This window comes from Hippocampus guttulatus, chromosome 1, assembly GCF_054856545.1.
Source record: "Hippocampus guttulatus isolate MCC_2025c chromosome 1, RoL_Hgut_1.0, whole genome shotgun sequence".
NCBI classification, from domain to species: domain Eukaryota; kingdom Metazoa; phylum Chordata; class Actinopteri; order Syngnathiformes; family Syngnathidae; genus Hippocampus; species Hippocampus guttulatus.
Window position 1 is genome coordinate 13,623,666 of NC_141261.1, and position 23,190 is coordinate 13,646,855.

At 45.5% G+C, this 23,190-nt stretch overlaps 2 protein-coding genes across 4 annotated transcripts in view; both read left to right on the forward strand.

Moving 5' to 3' along the window:
• LOC147210473 (bone morphogenetic protein receptor type-2-like) overlaps positions 1 to 11,717 on the forward strand; it is a 33,900-nt gene extending 22,183 nt beyond the window's left edge. The window contains exons 5-13 of the mRNA XM_086111181.1: positions 68 to 159; positions 1,386 to 1,616; positions 2,607 to 2,721; positions 4,546 to 4,706; positions 4,832 to 4,979; positions 5,102 to 5,238; positions 6,303 to 6,475; positions 6,667 to 7,979; positions 9,979 to 11,717. Coding sequence (XP_085967307.1) covers positions 68 to 159; positions 1,386 to 1,616; positions 2,607 to 2,721; positions 4,546 to 4,706; positions 4,832 to 4,979; positions 5,102 to 5,238; positions 6,303 to 6,475; positions 6,667 to 7,979; positions 9,979 to 10,241 — 2,633 coding nt within the window. The 3' untranslated portion in view covers positions 10,242 to 11,717. The remainder of the gene's footprint in view (positions 1 to 67; positions 160 to 1,385; positions 1,617 to 2,606; positions 2,722 to 4,545; positions 4,707 to 4,831; positions 4,980 to 5,101; positions 5,239 to 6,302; positions 6,476 to 6,666; positions 7,980 to 9,978) is intronic.
• A 2,203-nt stretch (positions 11,718 to 13,920) lies between these two features.
• fam117ba (family with sequence similarity 117 member Ba) lies at positions 13,921 to 22,001 on the forward strand. Of its 3 annotated transcripts, none has more exons than XM_086111213.1 (8): positions 13,921 to 14,362; positions 15,544 to 15,791; positions 15,866 to 15,949; positions 17,019 to 17,129; positions 17,586 to 17,729; positions 18,271 to 18,484; positions 18,664 to 18,784; positions 19,753 to 22,001. In XM_086111213.1, exons 2-8 carry the CDS (start codon positions 15,771 to 15,773, stop codon positions 19,976 to 19,978), a joined length of 921 nt encoding a protein of 306 aa, XP_085967339.1. In that variant the 5' UTR covers positions 13,921 to 14,362; positions 15,544 to 15,770; the 3' UTR covers positions 19,979 to 22,001. The 3 variants fall into 3 exon arrangements, with proteins under 3 accessions (XP_085967339.1, XP_085967347.1, XP_085967330.1); XM_086111221.1 differs by having other exon boundaries at positions 15,586 to 15,791; XM_086111204.1 differs by lacking the exon at positions 13,921 to 14,362 and having other exon boundaries at positions 14,381 to 15,791.
• The last annotated feature ends 1,189 nt before the right edge of the window (positions 22,002 to 23,190 follow it).

The following is a 23,190-nucleotide window of genomic DNA, read 5'->3' on the forward strand; positions in this document are numbered from 1 at the left end:
TCAATGGGATCAGAGAGGATCTTCTTTCAATTATTTTAAATTCCTTTTTTTTTCTTTTTTTTTACAGGAGACAGTAAGCAAGGTCTTCACAATCTGAACATGATGGAAGCTGCTGGCTCTGAGAGCTCTTTGGACCTGGATAATCTCAAACTGCTCGAGGTCTGCTCCTGAAATAAGACCTTTTTTTTTGTTTGTTTGTTTATTTGTTTTTTTTTTCCTCCAGAGAAACTATACCACTTCTTCTTCTGCATCACACTCTAACCAAGTGGGACAACATGCAAGGCCGTTCACTTCCATTACTCAACCCCAAAAAGACAGAGGAACGCTGAAATTCAGCCTGTCTGATTTCAGGACAAGGCTAACCCAAATAAATAACAAAATGAATCAAGCTAATCAATGATCATCAAACTACAGCCAAAGATAGTGAACACATTTTAAGTCATGTATTAAAAAGTTGGATTCATATTGAAGATTTTTTTTTGTGGGGGGATAAAAGGCTTTGGTCAAAGTTTGCACTTTAGTCCTTTTCCATGAAAATCACCTGATCACAATCGGTTGCCGATCGATCGGCGCACCGTCACGTAGTACAGTTGCAATTGTTGTTTCAGTGTGACTTTCATCATCCACGTCGCGACAGCACACATGATACTCTGAGTGTTCCAAGGAATCGATTTCAGAACATGAAATTTTCTAGAAGCATGTCTGTTTCGGGTGTTTTTTTGCATTTTAATTCTCTTGAACTACAACCACCACCTTGAATGATAAAAACGCTTCCAAAACGGAAACTAGGACTCAATATTCAAGTGTCGCCATGCTGGTTAGCAAACTGATGAAAACGCAGCTGCGCAGTTTTTGTTGGCTTTCCTCATGGTTTATTTTTTTTAATTTATTTTATTTTTTTATGTTCTTCTGCTTCCATTTTTTTCTACTGGAAGCATTCCTGTCAGTATTTCTCTTAAACTTTCAATTGATTTTCTATCTTTATGATATTTGATGAATGTGCACTAGAAACACGGAATTACAAATATTGTATTCTTCCTAAATACGTACATGTAAGCACAAAGTTTAGCTTGAGTTTCTTTTCAGAATCACTATTTTCTATCGCCTATTATACCCAAATGTGTGCCAATGACATTTGGCAATGTGTACATGCAAGTCTTTTTTTCCCCCAAAACTGAAAATCTCGCAAAACTGACCAAGCACCAATATGTCGAGCCAATTTTAGATTTCAATAATGTAAAAATTCACCCATCAGAATTCCGAGAATTATTCTTGTGTTCACTTCACAAATGGACAATTTGCTTCTATTTGTACCCATTTATATTCTGTGAACTGAGTGAGAATTTTTTTTTTTCTGCTCTCCTACCATTTCCCTCTCCTTGTAGCTGATTGGCCGGGGTCGATACGGCGCCGTCTATTGCGGCTCCCTCGACGAGCGACCTGTCGCCGTCAAGGTTTTCACCGCCAGCAACCGCCAGAACTTCCTCAATGAATGCTCGATCTACCGGCTGCCACTACTGGAGCACGACAACATCGCCTGCTTTGTGGCTGCTGATGAGCGGACGGGCCCGGAGGGGCGTACCGAGTACCTGCTGGTCATGGATTACTACCCCCACGTTAGTTGAAGTGACTCCTTTTGGCAATTGGTGCGACATGCGCATCCAATGTTCCTTATTTTCCACACTTTAAGGCACACCTAAAAGCATTCAATTTTCTCTAAAGCCGACCGTGTGCTTTATAATCCGATGCACCTTATATATATACATATATATATATATATATGTATATATCGCATCTATCGACCCCCAAACTAGATGAGTGGTTGCAACAGATCCCGGGAACAACATCGGACATCTCAGTCCAGAAATGTGCAGTGCTGGGAACAGCAAGGATACTGCGCAGAACCCTCAAGCTTCCTGGCCTCTGGTAGAGGACCCGAGCTGAATGAGGGACGGACACCACCCGAGGGGGGGTGAGACGAGGAATTATATATATATATATATATATATATATATATGGATCAATAACAATATATATGGATCAATATTCTGACTTCTTGGACGTTCTGGTTCTGTAAAGCGCTTTGTTACAGCTGCAGCAGTTGCGAAAGCTGTATCTAAATGAAGCTATATCGTCTTGTATTGTATTCCTTTTGCAGATCTCCATCTAGTGGATGCATAACGCAATTGCAGCCACTATTGTAGCTTCTATTTTATGCGCTTTATAATGTGGTTTGTCCTACATATGAAAACAGTTATGAAATAGGCCATTCATTGAAGGTGCGCCTTATATTCCCACGCGCCTTATAGTGCTGAAAATACGCCAATTGAATATTTGCCTTTTGCTATGAAGACAGAGCAAAGTTACATCTTATACCTGGATGCGGTGCATGTGACCCAGTGAAATCAGCATCTCACTTGCCCTTTGTCAAGCAGTGGTGTGACGTGACAAAGACTCAGCATTTTTTCCCCCTCCCTCCACACACATCACTTCTCATTTTGTCAGACCCCAAGAGCGATGCTGACGATTGATTTGACTTTGCCGCCTCATCACCTTCACATCTCACGACGGTGCCTCTCTTTCTTGCCTCCTGTCTCAAACCCTAGGGCTCTCTGAGTCGCTACCTGAGCGTTCAGACCAACGACTGGGTCAACAGCTGTCGGCTTGCTCATTCTGTCACTCGGGGATTGGCGTACCTGCACACTGAACTCTTCAAAGGAGGTGAGCTGGCAAAAAATCACACGCATGTGTTTTTTTGGGGCCATGGAGCCTTCTTGGGCAAGAAAATTTGTTTTGTTTTTTGTTTGTTTTGTTTTAGTTAGTTTTGTTGGAATTATTTGGAATCCCTGTCTTCCAGCCAAGTGCTTTAGCTGCACTACAGCCAGCACAGTAGAACTCCGTGTGGGTCTTGGAGCACTTTGCGTCACTGCATTTGGACAAACCCACACTTGGGCCAGGCCTATTTATAGAGTGGCGTCTCGCCTGCATCCAAGTCATACAGAATTGGAAGGAAGGATGAAGTGAGCCGATCTGAATATTCCCGAGGCTTAGTGAAGTCATTCTTCTTAGGCAGAACTGACAGCTAAACAGAGCTGCAACTCCTTTGGCCCTCCTCATTCTTCTCAATCAGCAGGGGGACTCGTCACAGGAGTCAGCGAGGCTGACAAACAGGGTGGAAGAAAATGAAAGGCAGGTGAACAAGCGAGTGACAGGCGAAGAAGAGTCAAAAGGGAAAGAGGAGTGGCCTGCGGTACACGGAGCTACGATCAGGCGGATCTTTCTGGATTCGGTGGTTCTGGTCAGTCAGACTGCACAGGCAGAGGATATGAGGCCATTTGGTTATAATCTTATTTTTGGAGATTTGATAGCGGGGACAGAGTTTAGCAACCTGGTAATGGCGCATCCTGTTTTGGCAGAATGTCAAGAGGAGAACATGAAGCGGTGCAAGTGGATTTGCTTGATGTTGAATGATTCAGTACCAATATACAGTGCAATCTTGATTTACACATTGAATTTGTTCCGTGACTAACGGGTTGTATCTTTATTTCTTCCGACAGTGCACCCCCACTGTAGTTACAGGGGATAGGTACTGACCGGGCTGGCCCGCCAATACCAAAAATCTGCATATCATTGCAGGGTTCTCAAAGGTCCTCTAAAACAGTCACATTTCCTGGAAAATATATTTTTTCCTACCTCTGTGGGTGCACGCAAATGAATGAAACACATTTATGTGGGCAACATTGAGCTGTAATGCTTGTCAGCATCATCTCTGCTTCTAGCGCTTCACGTGAAGCTACTAACCAACCAAATTACATATTTCCTTAAAACGTTCTGCTGCCCAGTGTTTCCATATGCCTTTTTTTTTTTGCTAGATTTACTGACTTTTCAGAACCAAGTATGGATTTATCGTATTTTCCACACTAAAAGGTGCACCTAAAAGCCTTCCATTTTCATAAAAGCTCACAAGCGCGCCTTAAAATCCGATGCGCCTTGTATATGGTCATTACGGTAATATTCCGACCCCAAAATGGCTCCTTGCTCGAGACATGCTGACAACGCAGAGTTCAAATTTAAGGCGATCGGTTCCACAGTTGAACACGGAAATGGAGCAGTGGTAAGAGTTCAATATTAACGAGTCAGTGTTATAACTTGCTGTTGGTTAAGTGAACTGCGTCGCTGCTTCATTAAATACGTGTTTCAGACATCTGATTGTCCTGTTGGCATTTCCTGAGCGTAGCTCCATCTCGTGGAGGCATTGTAGATTGCGTCATATAATGCGGTGCCCCAATGTATGAAAAAAATGACAAAATAGGCCATTCATTGAAGGTGCGCCTCATAATCCGGTGCGCCTTTTAGTGTGGAAAATCCGGTATTTTCTCCAACCTCGCACCAAAAATGATGAAATACATCTGTGGTTTCGGCCGAGCCACAGCGACAAATCACAACGACTTTGAGATAACGACCGGTAACCGTCGTGTTACCGGGCCACGTTTCACGCCGTTTTTCACAGTTGCTCCATTGTCCTCCTTTTCGTTCCTTTCAAAGACATGTACAAGCCAGCGGTCTCCCACAGGGACCTGAACAGTCGGAATATTCTCGTCAAGGCCGATGGCACTTGTGTCATCATCGATTTCGGCCTGTCCATGAAGCTGACGGGCAACAGGCCGGCGCGCCACGGGGAGGAGGAAAATGCTGCTATCAGTGAGGTGAGAGCAGACCCTGAGTAACGGGTACCCGGAGGAGAACGTCGTCATCGGGATGCAGTCGTACCATGGCAATAAATATTCAAAATGTCATTTCATTTCCTGCCATGCTTTAACCTCTTTTGTAGGTGGGCACCATCCGCTACATGGCGCCAGAGGTGTTGGAGGGAGCCGTGAATCTGAGGGACTGTGAGTCGGCGCTGAAACAGGTGGACATGTATGCTCTGGGCCTGGTCTACTGGGAGACCTTCATGAGATGTACCGACCTTTTCCCCGGTAAGACTTCACTCATACACACACACACACACACACACACGTTTCTTTTTTTTAGAGTGAGCAGAAAAATACTGTCGTCCCGATTCAATTTCCCATTTCTCCTCCTCACTTGCGACCTGTAGGCGAATCCGTGCCAGAGTACCAGATGGCCTTCCAGGCGGAGGCCGGGAACCACCCGACGTTCGAGGACATGCAAGTGCTGGTGTCGAGGGAGAAACAGCGGCCCAAATTCCCAGAGGCCTGGAAAGAGAACAGCTTGGTACGTGTGTGGGGGAGGACGGAGTCAGAAGGGGAGCAACAGCAAGGCCCGAATGACAACATTTCTCGGAAATAAAATGCAAACGTTTGATGTCAGCGGGACACTGGTTTGATGCTTATGGAATGTTATTCGCAATCTATTTCAGCCTGTTTTGCTGCAGTTGTTCACTAAACGTGATGTTCCGTTATCAATATTAATACCGTATTGGCCCGAATATAAGACGGTGTTTTTTGCATTGAAATAAGACTAAAAAAGTGGGGGTCGTCTTATATTTGGGGTCTAGACATTATACCCATTTACGACGCTAGATGGCGTCAGATATCATTGAAGTGAGTGCGCGCATTTGAAAGCAAGGTGTTGGTAAGGGTAGAAGAGCACTTTGCATTTACTTGGCATAAAATCACGAAGATAACGGATCACTTTGATACGTGATGAAAGGGTGCACATGGACATTTACTCGCAATTTTTCACTGGTTTTCATGCACTTCATACATATGTGTAATATATATCCACGAATGCTCAGAAAGCAAGTAACAACGTCAACTACTACTGGAAATCTCATAATGTGTAAGAGAAAAAGTGGAGCATACGCGGCAAAATAAATGCCGCCGCTGTCCTCAGCGGGAAAAACTGATCTAGAGAATACGCATGTCATTCTTGTAATGAACACGCACACAGTCACTCATTGACCATATCAGCAAATCATATTATGGGCGCTTGTCTGTCATATCCGGAGCAATTTTTTTTTCTTTTTTTAAATTAAATCATCTGTCAGACATTTATTTTAACGGTAAGGTTGTAGGATGACTTGGAAGCTTTGGAGCACGCTTTGCGGCATATTTAGAGTTTTAAACTATTAATTGGGCAATTCTCGACATTTTAGGGAGGATGTCATTTACCCCAGTTTTTTTTTTTCTTTTCCACTCTTGGCGGCAGGGCTCGGTCCCGATACCCCGCAAATACGATATTTGCAAAATTTTCTGCGACCCCTCAAAAGATGGCTCCCCAGTTTGAGAACGGTGGCTGTCGATACGGCCGTTAACGACGCGTCTCTTATCCGGCAGGCGGTTCGCTCTCTAAAGGAGACAATGGAGGACTGCTGGGACCAGGATGCGGAGGCCCGCCTGACAGCCCAGTGCGCCGAGGAACGGCAGGCCGAGCTGCTCCTCATTTGGGACCGCTCCAAATCAGTCAGCCCCACGCTCAACCCCATGTCGACCACTCTGCACAACGAGAGGTAAAAAAAAAAAAAAAAAAACTTCACGTGGTTCTTCACTCGCTGAAATGCCCGCCTGCTTTTTCAAACCGGGAATACAGTAATCCCTCGTTTATCGAGGTTAATGGGGACCAAAACCACCCGCGATAAACAAAAATCCGCGAGGGAAATAGCGAGGGATCACTGTACTCTGCCCTGCTCTTTACCCTCAGAAACCGGGTGACCCCCAAGTCTGGCCCGTACGCTGAGCATTCCTCCACTTATATCGAAGAGCACGAGGGCATGGCCAAAAACACGCAGTCCGACACCACCAGCTCCGCAGGTGGCCGATTGGGGGCCGGGACCGGAGAGAGGAACAGGAACTCCATCAACCAAGAGCGCCAGCAGCAAGCGAACGCCCGGATGCCCAGCCCGGAGGGGAGCAGCACCAGCGGGGCTTGCTTGGGTCTCAGAGGGAGCCCCTCGGCCTCGACCACAACCACCACTATCATTTCGGAGTCCGAGGGGCCATTGGGCAGCGCCACGGTCCCCGTCTGCCTCCACCTAACCCAAGAAGACCTGGAGACCACCAAGCTGGACCCCAAAGAGGTGGACAAGAACCTGAAAGAGAGCTCAGACGAGAACCTGATGGAACACTCGCAAAAGCAGTTCTGCTCGCCAGACCCGCTGAGCCCTGGGAGCTCCAGCTTGCTGTACCCCCTCATCAAGATGGCGAGCGAAGCCTCGGGCGCCTCCGAACCGGCCCCCTCCATTCCTGCCGCTGTCTTTCCTCTGCCCAAGCAGCAGAACCTGCCCAAAAGGCCGTCGAGCTTGTCCCTGCGTAGCAAGCCGGCCAAGAAGGAGTCGTCGTCCTCTTCGCTCAGGTTCAAGTTCGGACGATCGGGGAAGTCCAACCTGCGGCAGGTGGAGGGAACCAAGATCAACGGCGGCGCGGTAACGGGCCCGAACGTGGATGCGGAAGCTCACCGAGGCGCGGGTATCAACAACATACCGGCCCAACGAGAGGCGCACGCCAACGGCCCCGTCAACGGTCACAACATCGGCACGGTCGCTTCCGCGCCCGTCGGCGGCGCGTCCGGCGTCATTGCCAATGGAAACGGAGCGTTGCGGTCCGACGACGGTCGCCTCAGCCTCGGCGTCATCACGGCCAGCCCGGACGAACACGAGCCACTGCTGAGCCGCGAGCCGCCGGATCCCGGGGACGCGTCTTCGAGCGTGGCGGCGCTGCGCTCGGCCCGACCCAACACCAACAACAACAACAGCAACACGGGCCGCGGCCGAGGCGACGGCGAGAGCGGAGGCGAGAGCGGAGGCGAGAGCGAAGGAGGCGGCGACAAGGATACGGGTACGGAAGGAGTTGGCGGGGCTACGACGGGGCCCCCGGGAGAAAGCGCCGGTGCCTCACACTCTCCGGTGACCGTCACCATGCGAGACGAGTCCCTGCTCAGGCAGCCCCGAGTCCGCAGACCAGAGAGACCAAACTCCTTGGACCTGTCCTTCACCACACAAGACTTGGCCTCGTTAGGTGAGACACCGGCCGACAATTCCAGTTTTTAGGCCGCGGTACCCTTAACTCATTCACTCCCAAAGACGTTTTTAGACGTCTTTTCAGACTTGGTCTAGAATTGGCTGGTACTGAATGAGTTAACAGCCTGACCGGTGCCTCGAGTTAAAGAGCTTTTCAAGTTACAAACCCGCGCTCTCAATTGTATTTCTTTATTCATTTATTTCTCCTGGCTTCATGTCGTGAGCGTTTATGAACCATCGAGGCACAAAGCGTCGAATTTCCGGCTGCAGCAATCGTACTTAAGTATCCGACTGCAAATTCGGTCAAATAATTGAGCATTCATAAAGATGGGTTGAAGATAAGATAAGATAAGAAATCCTTTATTAGTCTCGCAATGGAGGAATTCCCAATTCACAGCAGCAAGTTTTCGCTTGGTTCAGGAAACAAGTATGAATGCACAAAAGAACAGACCACATTTCACTTCATGAACGACCAATTGTTTTTGTCTTTTAAATAATCAAGATTTTTTTTTTCTTAAATTGAAAACGTGAATTTTCCTGTCCAGAAACATTTAGCAGACACCACCTACTTCACATCCAATGCCATCTTTTCATCGCAAACTCAATAATTAAGCCTCCAACAAATAAACCAACACCTTTTGGCATTTTGGTGCCTCTACCACCATTCTTACGACTGAATGAAATATTACCGACTGAGTTTTTTATTTTTTAAAAATTTAATTTTAAACAAGCATGGACAACAAAAGACAAGGACAATAAATCCTTACAATAAAAAGAAAAAACCCCCACTGCTATAATACACAAAACAATCGACATTACATATGTCGTTTACAAATGGCTCATTCAAGATCCGGGATCTTCATATTAGTGTTAATCTGGACCCAAACATTTATTTAGAACCTCCCATTTTCTTGACTAATGTCCAAATATTAAATATTTTTCCTTGCGGACATCCACAGCGACATTATGGATGAAGTCAAAAATCCTGTCCCAGGGTCACGGCCAATCAATCAAACACGTCATCCCATCTCCGGCATGCGTCAAGCCGGATTTTGTGTGATTCATTTTCAATCTATGAATCATTTTGATTCTCTTATTGGTGGATGGTAAACTAAAAATGTAGTTGTACCGTGGTCAATTTTCAGTTTCCAGTCTCCTCCTGAATGGTTTGAACAAACCGGGCCATATACGGCTCATACATTCAATCTAATCTTCTTTTGCCATTTTCACTCACGACGTCATTCATAAATGAGGGAGTTCCCACCCGAGCGACCCTCGTCTGCCAACAAAGACCTTTCTCCAATGCGTCTTCTCCACTGTTGCTTTGCATTGCAAAGGCGGGACACCATTTGCGGTCTGGACTTTCCTCCGATAATTTGGTTTCCGTGCCAACACTCAAGTTGCCGAAGCATGCTCAGATGACAGGCGAAACATCGTTCTAAGACAACCGAAATAATAATAATAATAATAATAATAATAATAATAATAATACATTTTATTTATAAGCGCCTTTCAAGACCCCCAAGGACACTTTACAATAACAAAAAACACAAAACAATACGGGTTGAATCAATCCAGTTGCAAACGAGTCAGTGCACCATTGAACAAAATGACCTGAATGAATGAAAATATTCATCGACGTGAGTAAATTTGTGGTCGTGGTGTTAGCTAGCATTCTGCGCGGGGATTCGCCTAATGTTGACTATATATATTTCTGGTGGATATGACCCAAGCCCCGCCGCGATAACTCACAAATAATTGACACCCGTGCGCTCGCTGGTATTTGAAATAGCTCATACGTAGATGCCGCAAAACTGCGAAAACCCACTTAGGACAGAGAAGATCATAAAGCATTAACACCATTCATCGAGCATGAACATAGTCATCAGCCCATGGTACATAAATACTGTAATTGCTATTCAGTCGTGAAATTATTCAACACCAACAAATCACCTTCACATGAGGCAAGTATAACCACCGTGAATTGCCGTTTGCAGGCGACAGCTTGGGGCACCCAGACAGCGCTTTGGGCACCGGCGATAAGATCAAGAAACGAGTCAAGACGCCATATTCGCTGAAGAAATGGCGGCCGACCACGTGGGTCATCTCAACAGATGCCAGGGGGCTCGAGGTCAACAACAATAACAACAGCGGGTCAGGCCGGGGCCAAGGCCGCAGCCACAACCGGCCCAAGTCCACTTCGGCCATCTACCTGCGGGGCGGAGACTTGGTCGGCGAGCGCGGCGACACGCATGTGTGAGCTTTCCCCGCACAAGAACTCAATTAGCCCACTGAGCTGTTTTTTGTTTGTTTTGTTTTTTGGGTGGGGGCTCAGCTCAGAATCAGCAAGAGGAAGCTATGGGGAATCGTGGCCTAAGAGTCGAATCCGATGTACAGTCCACTAATTAAGGTCTCCCTGCTGTCTGTCTTTTCTGATGACATAATTTGCTTTCGATGCAATCCAAGCTATGCAGCGTTCCCTCCCGCTCGTCCATTTCTTATTCTCTGTCCCTTTACGTTCGTTCCCCATAAAGCATCCACGTGTGAATTGTTTGGTTTTTTTTTTTTCTACGTGCACTTTGAGCCGATGAGATCGGCGTTTGGTCCCGCCCTGCCCGTCGTGACCACGGCGCCGCACGGATTTCAATCATGCGCTCTTGTTTGTTTTCATTCAAGCACACGACCCTGTTGAAAAGAAGAAACGGTCTTAAAAGATAGAACAAACTTTTTATTTGATTTTTGTATGCAAGAACTGTCGTTGTGGACTATCCATGTTTGGACTATCCATCATCACCTGAGTTTTAATTGTGCAATAGGATGTAGCTTTCAGATGCTTTTCATGTTTAATTGTTTCGACTTTGTTTTGTTGTTGTTTTTAACCTTCAATCATATTTTGAATATGTCAATCAATCTCCTTTGCACTTATGATTAATCACAATCTTCAACCTTGCCCCCCAACCCCAGCCTGAAGCGGAAAAACAAATGACAATCCTTCAGTTTCCGTCTCTGGGGAATCATCTTGAGTGGGGCACGAACAATCGAGCTCATCTGAGTGGTTGAAAATATTGCGACCCCCCCTTCACCTCCCCATCCTCTTTCCACACAATCGCACCATGAATTGTTTTTAAACTCAATCTAAGGCTCTTGTCTCAGTGTCACCTGACTTCATGTTTGACTTTATGTATATGACTGAATTATAACCAGAAGATGATGAAAAGGAAAAAAAAGTCCCATTTGTGCTTCTTGGAACTGCGCTGGAAATGAGAAGAAGAAAAAGAAAAAAAAGAAAATAAAGACAGACAGACACAAATAATACCAAACCCCCTTCCAAGGCACGCTGAATATTATTTGTGCTTCTACTGGTCGCATCGCTTAATGTTTGGATGGCTGGTTTGACAAGATGTTGGTTTGTTTGAAGTAAATTTTGTTTTGCTGGAGTCCAGCGCTGTACAGTCTCTGTATGTCGTACTCATTCTGTAGTCTCAGCGCCACTTCAGGATCGACGAAAAGAGATCTCATTTTATTATGTTTTTGTAATCTGTAATTTGTATTCAAGAAAAAAAAAGAAAACACTATTATTGCATTTATTTGTATATTTTTAATGGGATCCTGTGTTGCATTCAATGGACATGGAGGACCTTTGATTCCATCGCTTCACGTTTGCTTGATACAATTTCCCGAAACCTTTTCAAGACACTATGGAAGAAAAAAATCTCAATAAATGTATGAAAACTTGGCTTGTGTCTGTTTAGGTCCCTGGGGGCGAATGTCAGGTTTGACGTGTACTACTACAAATTGTATTTGATTATATTACACAGGTAGCCTGGTTGTTCGTCTCTTGTGTGCCCTGCGATTGGCCGTTCAGGCTGTCCCCCCGCCTACTGTCCGAAGATGGCTGGGATAGGCTCCAGCACGCCCCCGCGACCCTTGTGAGGATAAAGCGAATCGGAAAATGGATGGATGTTTTAGCAAATAATTTTTGGTGAACCACCGGGGTTTTGCTGTAGACGGTCCCTGTAAGCCAACGGTGGTTAAACTGCGGCCCGGGTGCTATTTGTGCCCCGCTCACCGTTTTTTAGAAGCTAGCAGCATGCTCTAAAAGTAACATTTGACACTGCAATTTAAAATAGGGGTTGGTTGCGTGGGCAGTGTGAGAAGTGGGGGCGATTTGAGTGAATGGGACTACCACTACTCGGGTCATTCCATAATTGGAGGAGGACAATTTACGTCCGCACATAAATTTTAATCAAACCGCATACAGAATACTAAAACATGTAGTTTCTATGTAAAGAACGCTTGAAGAAAATTTTTTTGAATACCAAATGGTTCTGGAGTACCAAATGTCAACGTCTCAATTACAGTACTCGTCATGTGCCCTTGAGCATCAATCACAGCTTGACGGCGACGTCTCACGCTGTTCACAAGTCGACTTGTTGTCTGCTGTGGACTGTGCCCGTGCAGGTCGTCCATAGCACGCAGACCACACTGCAGCAGTTAACAGCTAGCTAAAAAGCCAGCTAGCTTCTCCTCCTGAGAGAAAGCTAACATTCGTCCGCATTTGGAACCTGCAACCCTGTCACTGATTGCAGTGACACGAAATAAATGATGTCATAAAAATTATACTATTGATCCATGCTGAGCTAAACAAGCCTTTGATAATTTATCACCTATTATTGATAAATGTGTCGCAGAAAATCAGAAAAGTGAACGTTTATTTTTGTCATTTATTTTTGGGAATTCTGTCTTGATCCATCCACGATTCGTGGAATAATCATGAAGGTGGCCCCACGAGGGCGACATTTTCTTCGAACCCCACCCCCACCTCGATTTAAAAAAAAAAATGTTTTCGTCTCTGCTCTCTGCTCCTTCGCCCTAGCAACTGCAGCATCAGCACGAGCGACGAGCGTCGGTAAGCTACGTCAGCTCTCCATAGTCGCCATCAAAGTCACACACCTTCTGCTCACACGAACCGGAAACACATTTTCCCCCTTCAGAGTATCATTGACTAACCCAATGAGACAACTATATGCCAGCCACTGCAATTAAATGTGACCATCCGATCACCAGATGAATGTTGACTCACATTTAGTATTTTCTTTTAGAACGTTTGCTGTGTTAACTTGGGACAATCTGGAATTGGAGGAGAAATTAAGCATCAACATTTTTGACAACAGACTGTTTTATAATTACGTGTTATGATGTCAGGGGGAGAAAAAAAACGGGTAGACTGATGACCATGTAATTTGATTCATCCGGCTCAACCATCATTGCACACAGTTTTATGAGATGATTTGCCATATTGTAACGTAATAGCTACAGTATGCATAATGGAATTGTTTTTCTTACTCTCTTCCTCGCTGTGCAATGTTGTGTCCAGCAGTAACTTGCACACGTTGCATGTGGTTGGACTCCACGTGGACGTCACATACCCATCCATCCATTTTCCGAACCGCTTGATCCTCACTAGGGTCGCGGGGGGTGCTGGAGCCTATCCCAGCCGTCTTCGGGCAGTAGGCGGGGGACACCCTGAATCAGTTGCCAGCCAATCGCAGGGCACACAGAGACGAACAACCATCCACGCCCACACTCACACCTAGGGACAATTTAGAGCGTCCAATCAGCCTGCCATGGATGTTTTTGGAATGTGGGAGGTAACCGGAGCACCCGGAGAAAACCCACGCAGGCCCGGGGAGAACATGCAAACTCCACACAGGGAGGCCGAAGCTGGAATCGAACCCGGTACCTCTGCACTGTGCAGTCGACGTACTAACCACTGGACTACCGGGCCGCCCGACGTCACATACCCGTGTGTTAAAAATGCTGCCCTAAAAGTGAAATATATCAATATAGAAGTGTATTTTTCAGCTCTCTGTGTGTGTGAAACCCCATACCGGAAGTCGCGTGTAAATTCATGTAACTTCGCACTGGTCCTCCTCCCGTCGTGCCAAGCGAAGCTAGTTGAGCATCACCGCCTTCTTTCTATCCCTTGCCTTTTCTGTCTCTCCGTTGCATTTCTGCTTTTTCCTCCCCTCCCATACCTTCCGGGTTCCACTTGATGCTAAGATCGCCTTTCTTCCATTTCCCATAATTTCCTTTCGAGCGCAAAGCGTTTTAGTCTCTATTTTTGGGGGTTTTCTTAGCCGCCCGTAGCGCGACCAAAAAAAAAAAAAAAAACGTCCACCAAGCGTCGTCCATTGACACCATATGTGTCGCCAATTTCACCCACGTTCGCCTTCTACGTGTGCGTTGATGTCGGCGAATGCCGCCGTCGTTTTGTGTCTACCCTCGGTAGCATTTTAGGACGCGGCGAGCATCAGTCGGGTTGGACGACGAGCTCCCATGCTGCTTTGCGCACCGCGGGACAACAACTCACCTTTGCAGGTAAGTCGCGCACAGCAGCGTCGAAACGAAGCAGCACAAGGGTGTCGAACCGACAAAAGCAAACTTCAAGGTCCGTGTACCAGTGCGCTCTTCTAATAGGACACATGTATGCCGCTCGTACTACTCGTGTCGAGTTCTACTCGACCTGGTAGCACGCAGATGTCAACCAATGCACATTTTTGCTTCATGTTGTCCTACTATGTAGAATTGTGACACAATAGTGGAAGGCAGTAGTTGGGAAAAAAACGTTACTACTAAGACAAGAGTCGTGTACTTGTGTGCTGAAATGTCCTTACAAGTGTGGATAAATAACGAAACAATATATGATTTTCGACGACTTGTTTCCTCGTCATTTTACGAATGTTTTTGACTTGTCTTAAGAGTGTGGATAAAGAGAATACTACGAGTACGTGGACCTTAAGATGGATATCAAGACGATTTAAGTATACACGTAAGATAGAAGCGCGCTATATATTATAGTATATTATAATGACTGTTTCTTAGTTGTAATGTTTCGTTTGTTTGCTTTTAAGCGGGTTGATTCTATTGGAATCATTGGGATTACGCTTTGACTCGATCTGGCTCGGCTCAGTTTGAGAGGGTTTGATGCAGTGAGTTTTGTTTTCATTTTACCGTACCTACCAAGACAAAAATTGACAATAGAGTTGTATCCAATCCAATCCAAGATTAATTAACGTGTCAATGATGTCAATGTTGACACTTCCATATGTGTTTTAAATGGCATCAATTCATTTTGGTCTATTTCAATGCACTCTTGCATATTTTGAATCAAAACCAATACACACACATGTGTGTGTGTGTGTGTGTGTAATTGTTGATAGATCGTGATCGAGGCAGAAATTGTGTTTGGCCTTGTTCCCTAGCAACAGTTGCTGTACCGGTCAAAGACTCCGGCCAAATTTAGATGCAGAATCGGAACATGTGCTAGACGGATTTCTGCCGTTTTAAATGTTGATGCTAAAAGAGGGCGTCAGCAGTCCCCTATCGGGGTCAGCCGGGAATCATTTGCCCTGCTGTGTCTCCCCACTACTTACTCCCCCACCTTAAAATGTGTCAATGCCGGTCGGGATTAACATCAATCCTGTACCATGACACACAAGCCGACGTGCGAAACGGACTCATCCTGTCTTTTTTCCGTGTTGACATGTTTACATTTCCAGGACGGCCTTCCTATTCCTACTCTCCTTCCGCCTCCTCCTCAGAAAGTATCAGTGGCCTTAAACTGAATCACGCGTCGTCCCCTTCGGCCGCCCTCGGAGCCTCCCTCATTCTCCTGTCCGTCCCCCACCATCTCGCCCAGCTGTGGCCCTCGCAGTGCGCGACCGCTGGCACTCACCTGGAAGGTCCTTGGCCTCAGGACGACTGCCAGCAGCAGCACCTTTCCTACATGAGGGACAAGGCCACACAAGTAAGCCTTCCAGATAAAACTTGTAAGTCAAGGTCCCACTGTACTTGAGTGCCGACTGTGTTTTTGTGCGTCAGACCCCCAGGGCCTGGGCAGATGAGAGGAGGCGAGGCTCTCACAAGCGCTCGGCTTCCTGTGGGAGCACCGACCAGCTCAAGGAGGTTGTTACAGAAAAAAAAAAGTGTTTTATAAACTGTGGCATTAATTCTTTCTAGTGAAAAAGAAAACTAACTGTCTAGTTTATTTTCTAACGCACCACAAACACATTTTTAATTGAAAAAGAGTATTAAATTCAAAAACAGCCCACATGATTGAATTTTATTCAAGTATGCACCGATACTTTTCGTCTCCATCGTGCTTGTCATGTTGCGTGACGGTAGTGGAACCAAAATGTGTGTACTGAACATAATTTATGAACAAAAAACACTTCCAGGGGAACACTGGAAAACTTAAAGCCAAAACACAAAGGCCTGAAAATGCCAAGAAACCAAGACAGCCACAAAAAAAAAAAACCTTGACAGTAAAACAAAACAACGTGACAGAAACACAAACAAAACATGACAGTAGCACAAACAAAAAAATCCATGGCCGTAACACAACGATCCGACAACGACTGCTAGAAACCAAGGAACTAAATACAAGCAAACTGACGAGACAACACGGAACGCCTGGTCAAGAAACAAAAGATTGTGGGAGCTGATTGGTTGACACAAGGGAAACAAAACCTGAGAGGAAGATTTTTAAAAAAAAATGCAGATGAGGAAACAAAATCAAATGTAATCTAAACAAAAACAGAATCATCACCGTTCTGATACTATGCGACCATCTGTGGGCTCGAAAAATGCTCTGATACTATAAACACCGATACCACTTCACCAGTTTGACAGACCTTCCGGATGGAGCCGCATTAGCCATGTGAAGACAAGCATGACCGCAAGACGCAACTGACGACAAATCATGTTCTTCAAAACGAATAATAAATACCGCTCAGACAATAATGGAGGCAACAGCTCTCCTGCCAATTTCATTTTCAAACTAAAGCGCCTTGTGTTTCGACGCTACATTTAAGGTGAAACGTGTGGCAAGAATGGAAATCGTACAGACAAACGGCGCGCTCACATATGAAGTTACAAATGGCAAAATCGTCACTTTTGGTCATTGCCGATTGAAAATGGAACGAAGGAAGGTTCAACGGTTTAAAAAACACGCATGTGTCCAACATCTTTTCAGATCGCCAAGCTGCGGCAGCAACTCCAGCGCAGCAAGCGGAGCAGCCGTCATCGGAGGGACAAAGAGCGCAAGTCGCCCTTCAATGGCAGCCATGCCATCATGCAGTCGCAGGTGATCTATGTTGTAAAAATGAGTTTGAAACGCTATTAAGGTTTATAAGAATTAGGGTTGGGCAAATACCGATAGTGGCTCCGCCCTTATTTCAAGGTATCGGGTGGAGATGCCGATACCGGTCAGCGATACCCCCCAAAAAATCTGACGAGTCGGTTTTCCTCGGCAGTCGTTGACGTTATACTGCGGCAGTTTGTTTACATCGGCAAGCCTTCATTTTCATCATTGTATGAATTAAAATGGTATATCTCAAAAGTACTACAGGTATCGGTGAATATTCATACTGGTATCGCTCTGAAAAAAGTTGGTCTCAAAACATCCCTAATTAGGATCATAGCTTGAGCTGACTTCAGTTGAAACAATAATTTGAAAGATCGGTTGATCAAATTTTTTTTTGAAATATCCCCCGCAAACTTCCTTTCCGAAATGTCTTGTCCTTTCCGAAATGTTGCGCAGGTGGCCATGCCCAAGACCATCCTGATCCCCATCCCCATATCCAAGTCATCCGCTCCTCGTTTCCGCAACAGTGTGGAGGGTCTCAACCAGGAGATCGAACGCATCATCATCCGAGACACGCCCGAGAAGGATGAGACCATTGTGGTGGGTGACGACATCAGGATTCATAGCCAGGCCCCCCTTTTTTTTCCCCAAATTTTTCGAAAAAAAGGAAATATACTCGCTGAAATAACGGGAGCTCATTCAAAATATTTCTTGGACCCATTGAAAAGATGAAGAAAGATCCCAAATATTAATTTCAGAAAAAAAAAGCAAAATACTATTAAGACACTGGTGTCAAACTCAAGGCCCGGGGTTCATATCCGGCCTGTCAGGTCATTTTATGTGGCCCACGAAAGCAAATCATGTGTGACGACTTGCTAAAATCTGTACCGAAATATAAAATTGTCACGTGTAATAAATAACGTTGAGATTTTTTGCAATAATTTTGTTACCCAGTTCACATTCACTTGAACAATAATTGAACAAACTATTATAATTGACTTGACTGGTTTCAAAACTAATAATCTATTAATGCGAGCCGCATATTACTTCCGCACCGACGTAATGGAAGTTACGTCGTGAGCCTAAGTTTCCTCGCGCGACCGTTCTGGACACTGTGCCTTGTTTGCATTTTGCCCGACAGCCCCAAGACGTTCCCGACGGGCACCGGGCACCGCCGCCCGTCCCCCCGCAACGCAGCAGCAGCACCCGCAGCATCGACACGCAGACCCCGTCGGGGGGCGGCCTGAGCGGAAGCCACAGCCACAGCAACAACGGCAGCCGCCCCGACTCCATCTCGCCGTCCTACCTCACCGTCCTCAACGACGCGGTCGGCGGCAGCCCCTTTGACGACAAAGGTGATGACGCGCAGATGCAAAAGTACTCACACTTTGTGTACTTTAGTCGAAGTACAGGTACTTGTGTAAAAAGTCGCAGTAAAAGTACTCATTCAATTCCGGTACTGAAGTCACAGTAAAAGTTCCCATCATTCCCTTTTTCAGCTTGAGCCTTCTTAAATGTGTCTGTATGTCTTCAGAGCTGGGTCCCTGCTCGCCGCTGCCAAAATACGCCGCCTCTCCGCGGCCCAACAACAGTTATACGTTCAAGAGAGAACCTCCGGAGGGCTGCGAGAAAGTCAAAGTGTCTGAGGAGTCCATGTATGTACAAAACCTTTTTTTTTCTTCCCCTTTTATATTTCTGAGAGAGAGAGAACATGACATGGAGAAAAAAATGCAATTATGAACCCAATACATAATGTGGGTACACATTTCGTGGCCATGTAGCACAGTAGCTATAATGTATGTATCAAATAAAAATTGTGTCGTTCCTGGACAGTTGGGTAAACCTAGCACACATTCTCGAGAAATGCTAAGGTGGTATTTCCCTAACCTTTATCAAACAAAGACACTATTTAGAAAAATCTCACGGCCACCACCTAAAATAAAATAAATTTTTTTAAAGCCATTTTGGCTCAGCTAGCTTCATTCCAACACACAAAACGCTCTACTTGTGCGAACAATTAGCATCAATAGTCACGGCATGAAAACAATGGATATTTGAACACAAATGGTGGAGCAGCACGTATCGGCAGACATTACCCGCAGTCATGTATTCTTTATCATTTTGTGAATAACGACCTAAATAATTAATCCTGGTTCGTTGATTGGCTGGCGGGTTTAAATGGACGATAGTTCTTTTAAAATTGGCCTACAATTTTTTTTTCCCGTATCAACATAAGACGCAGATAATGACATTCAAACATCCCCTCCCAAAGAATGAGCCGATCTTTCTCTCTGCGAAGTTAAACAAATATATATGTATATATTTTTTTATTATTAATTGCCTGATGAATCAGTTCTCTGTATTTGATTCTGTCATATTCTGAAATCGGTCTAAAAAAAAACCATTGGGTCATAATAATTATTGCACCCTCGCCATATAAAGTGATTTGTAGTATTAAATCAAGATGCTGAAACAGATATATATTTTTTTTTGGAACAGCCTATTCATTTTTGTTATCACGATTTGTTTTTATCACTCTATTTCATGTCTGTGGTTATGTTTTTGTTTTTTTACTGACAAACATGCAATGAATCACGTGTACCTGAATGCGTGTTTGTTGCAGGCCCAAAAGCCTGCAGGAGGTGCCCCCATTCCTGTGTCCCGACCGCAACAAGGTCAACTTCATCCCCAACAGCGGTTCGGCCTTCTGCCTCGTCAGCATCCTCAAGCCCCTGCTCCCGGCCCCGGACCTTAACTTTCGCCCCGGGGTGGGCCTGCGCAGTCTGTCCCCGTCGCTGGTGCCTCTGTCCACCCAGCCCTGCCTCCTGGAGGAGCCGGAGAGCTTCTGACGAGCACCTTAAACACCTTCAAGCTCGAGAAAGGAGGAGAAGAAGAAGAAGAAGAAAGGGGGGAGAGAAAAAAAAAGGCCTTCAGCATGCTCGCTCTCTGATGTCTTTGTTCAAAAGACGCTTCCCACTGCCTCACCTTCTCATTGCTGTCTTTTTGTTTTGAAAGGAAAAGGGCAGAACCATTTTTTTTTTCACCGTGTGATACCATGACGCCTTTCCACAGACATATCTTTTTTTGTATCTCTCGTTCTTTCTATATGATATGCCTTCCACTACAAAAGGCCACGGTGCTGCCAGATTGTAGCAAAACTTGAAGGGGTAAAAGTTTAAAAAAAAACGGACAAAAAAAACACGCCTGATATTTTCGAGGACAATACTCCATTTCCCAAAACTGATGTAGCGCCTCCACCTTTTCCTTTCAAGAGACGAGGGGGTGCTGCCAAACAAATTTGTACATTTGTATTTAAAGGCCAAAGGTAACTCAAAGCTGTGCAACCCCTTCCTTATTTCACGTTTCTGGCTTGACAGTGGATGTAAAAAGTCGAGATACACACTGCTCAAAAGTAACAGTGACCCATAAGCCCATTCATTTGACCTATAACCTGTGCAACTCAATAGATTTTTTTTTTCTTCCCAAAGGCGGATTAAAAATAAAACTGAGACAATGTGGGTTGCAAAAGTGTGCACACCCCCATAACTGAAATATGGTTGTGTGTAGAATTGACCAATCGCGTTGGAGTCACTGCTCACTTCCCATCATTTCAAGTGCCTCTGATGAACCCCAAACAAATTACAGCTGTTCTAGTTGTAGAATAACCCTGACTGCTATTTTAAACCATACGCAAAAAAATATGTTTGGCTTACGCACATCATTGCTCATCACTAAAAGGACAGCACATTCACTGTGAAGAATCGCCATCATGCTTTGGACTATTTTTCTTCAGCTGGGAGTGTTAGCACAGAACCTCCAGGTGGCTCATAGAAAGCCAACTAGAACAGCTTCACTGTATTTGCGACACTTCAAATGCCGACGTGTGTGTTGACTCCCAATGAACAGGCATTTTAATGTTTTGAGTTGATTCTGAAATCAACTACATCCCCAGTTAGGACATGAGTTATTATACACTTGTGCAAACACATTTTAACTTGAAATTACACTCCCCAAAAATATTTTGATATCAATTGAGTTGTACAAGTTAAGGGGAGGTGGGTGGGGTTCCAAAATGGTTCTTTGTGATCTAATTTTGAACATCACCGAACGCTGGGTTTTGAACAGGGGTGTGTAGACTTTTGCTATAACTCTACTTTCCCTGCCTACCTCCAGCCCATTTCTCTCTGCTCGTGACATCCGAGTCCAAAGAGTCCACCCACACTGCATGATGGCAGTGGTTACCATGGCAACGACTCAATGAAATGATATTGACAGGATGTCTCCTGGGACGGTTGGCCATCATCAGCAAATGGCTGCAGCCCCCCCCCCCCCAAAAAAAAACCCCCGGCACAACACACAAAGAACCCAATATCCGATGATCTTACGATGCTATTTATAATGTTCCGAGAGCACCTGAGCCCTCCACGTGCCATCGGAATGAACCGGGATGTAAATATATGCCGCATTGTATGAGCTGACAAAGGACATGTATCAGACTGGAGTGAACAATTGTAAACGGCCACTCAAGACACAGATACAAATTCAACGCCGCTCGATATCTTAATTGCGCCACAGAGTACTGTGAATTACATGTTATCATTATGGTGAAGAGTAATGTATTTATTTATCAAACGGGGGTCAGATTAAGAATAGGCAATGTCATCGTCCATCTCAGGTTGTCGTGAACAGAAAGCGCGCCAAGCAACCAACCGCAACGCGTGCAGCCTTGCCGTCAACACTCAATGATGAGAACGAGTAGCGGACGAACTGTACCAAATGTTGAGCGACCTGATTTGGATTTTGTTTTTGTTTTTGCTGTTATTTTTTTTTTTTTAAATCAACCAAGAAATAAATTGTCTTGTTCCAAAAATGTTGAATGTTTCAGGGGGGGTTTTTCCCCACAACACTCATGTTTGGCCTCTTTTGACCAAAATATTATTGTTGCGATTAAATTAAGAGAAATTGGTGCCCATGACAATAATTTGACCATGAACAGTGTAAAAAAAAACCCAAAAACTGTCGTTACATGGTTACTTTGTAATTTAACAAGGAGGGGCAATTACTTTTGCACACGGGGGCAGGTGGATTGATTTTTTTTTGTGCCTTCATAAATTGAATTGTCATTTATAAACTGAATTTTGCATTTCCGCGGGCCGATGGACAAGTGGTTAGCACGTCGACTTCACAGTGCAGAGGTACCGGGTTCAATTCCAGCTCCGACCTCCCTGTGTGGAGTTTGCACGTTCTCCCCCGGGCCCGTGTGGGTTTTCTCCGGGTACTCCGGTTTCCTACCACATTCCAAAAAACATGCACGGCAGGTTCATGGAACACTCCAAAATTGTCTCGCGGTGTGATTGTGAGTGCGAATGGTTGTTCGTCTGTGTGTGTGCCCTGCGATTGGCTGGCAACCAGTTCAGGGTGTCCCCCGCTGACTGCCCAAAGACGGCTGGGATAGGCTCCGGCATCCCCCGTGACCCTTATGAGGATAAGCGAATCGGAAAATGGATGGATGGATGAATTTTGCATTTCCTTGAGTAGTCTGTGTGATGTTAAAATTGGTTTGATGAGCTGAAACCTTTACCGAAATCAGGGACGGGGCAAAAAAAAATTTCACAGCACACCAGTATATATAGATATATCTATACAGGTATATGCATAGGGCGGCCCGGTAGGCCAGTGGTTAGCACGTCGGCTTCACAGTGCAGAGGTACCGGGTTCGATTCCAGCTCTGGCCTCCCTGTGTGGGTTTTCTCCGGGTGCTCCGGTTTCCTCCCACAGGCTGATTGGATGCTCTCAATTGTCCCTAGGTGTGAGTGTGGGCGTGGATGGTTGTTCGTCTCTGTGTGCCCTGCAATTGGCTGGCAACTGATTCAGGGTGTCCCCCGCCTACTGCCCGGAGACGGCTGGGATAGGCTCCAGCACCCCCCGCGACCCTAGTGAGGATCAAGCGGTTCGGAAAATGGATGGATGGATGGTATATGCATAGTCGACAGGCCGGTGACCACACAGCAAGTTTTCGCACGACGGTTCGTATGATTGCCCGAAATAAACATAGTACGGC

Coding starts and splice junctions, on each gene's coding strand:
- fam117ba (XM_086111204.1), top strand. CDS start 15,432: ATGTGTCAATGCCGGTCGGGATTAACATCAATCCTGTACCATGACACA. Junction 17,130..17,585: donor ATGCCATCATGCAGTCGCAG/GTGATCTATGTT, acceptor AATGTTGCGCAG/GTGGCCATGCCCAAGACCAT. Junction 18,785..19,752: donor AAAGTGTCTGAGGAGTCCAT/GTATGTACAAAA, acceptor TGTTTGTTGCAG/GCCCAAAAGCCTGCAGGAGG.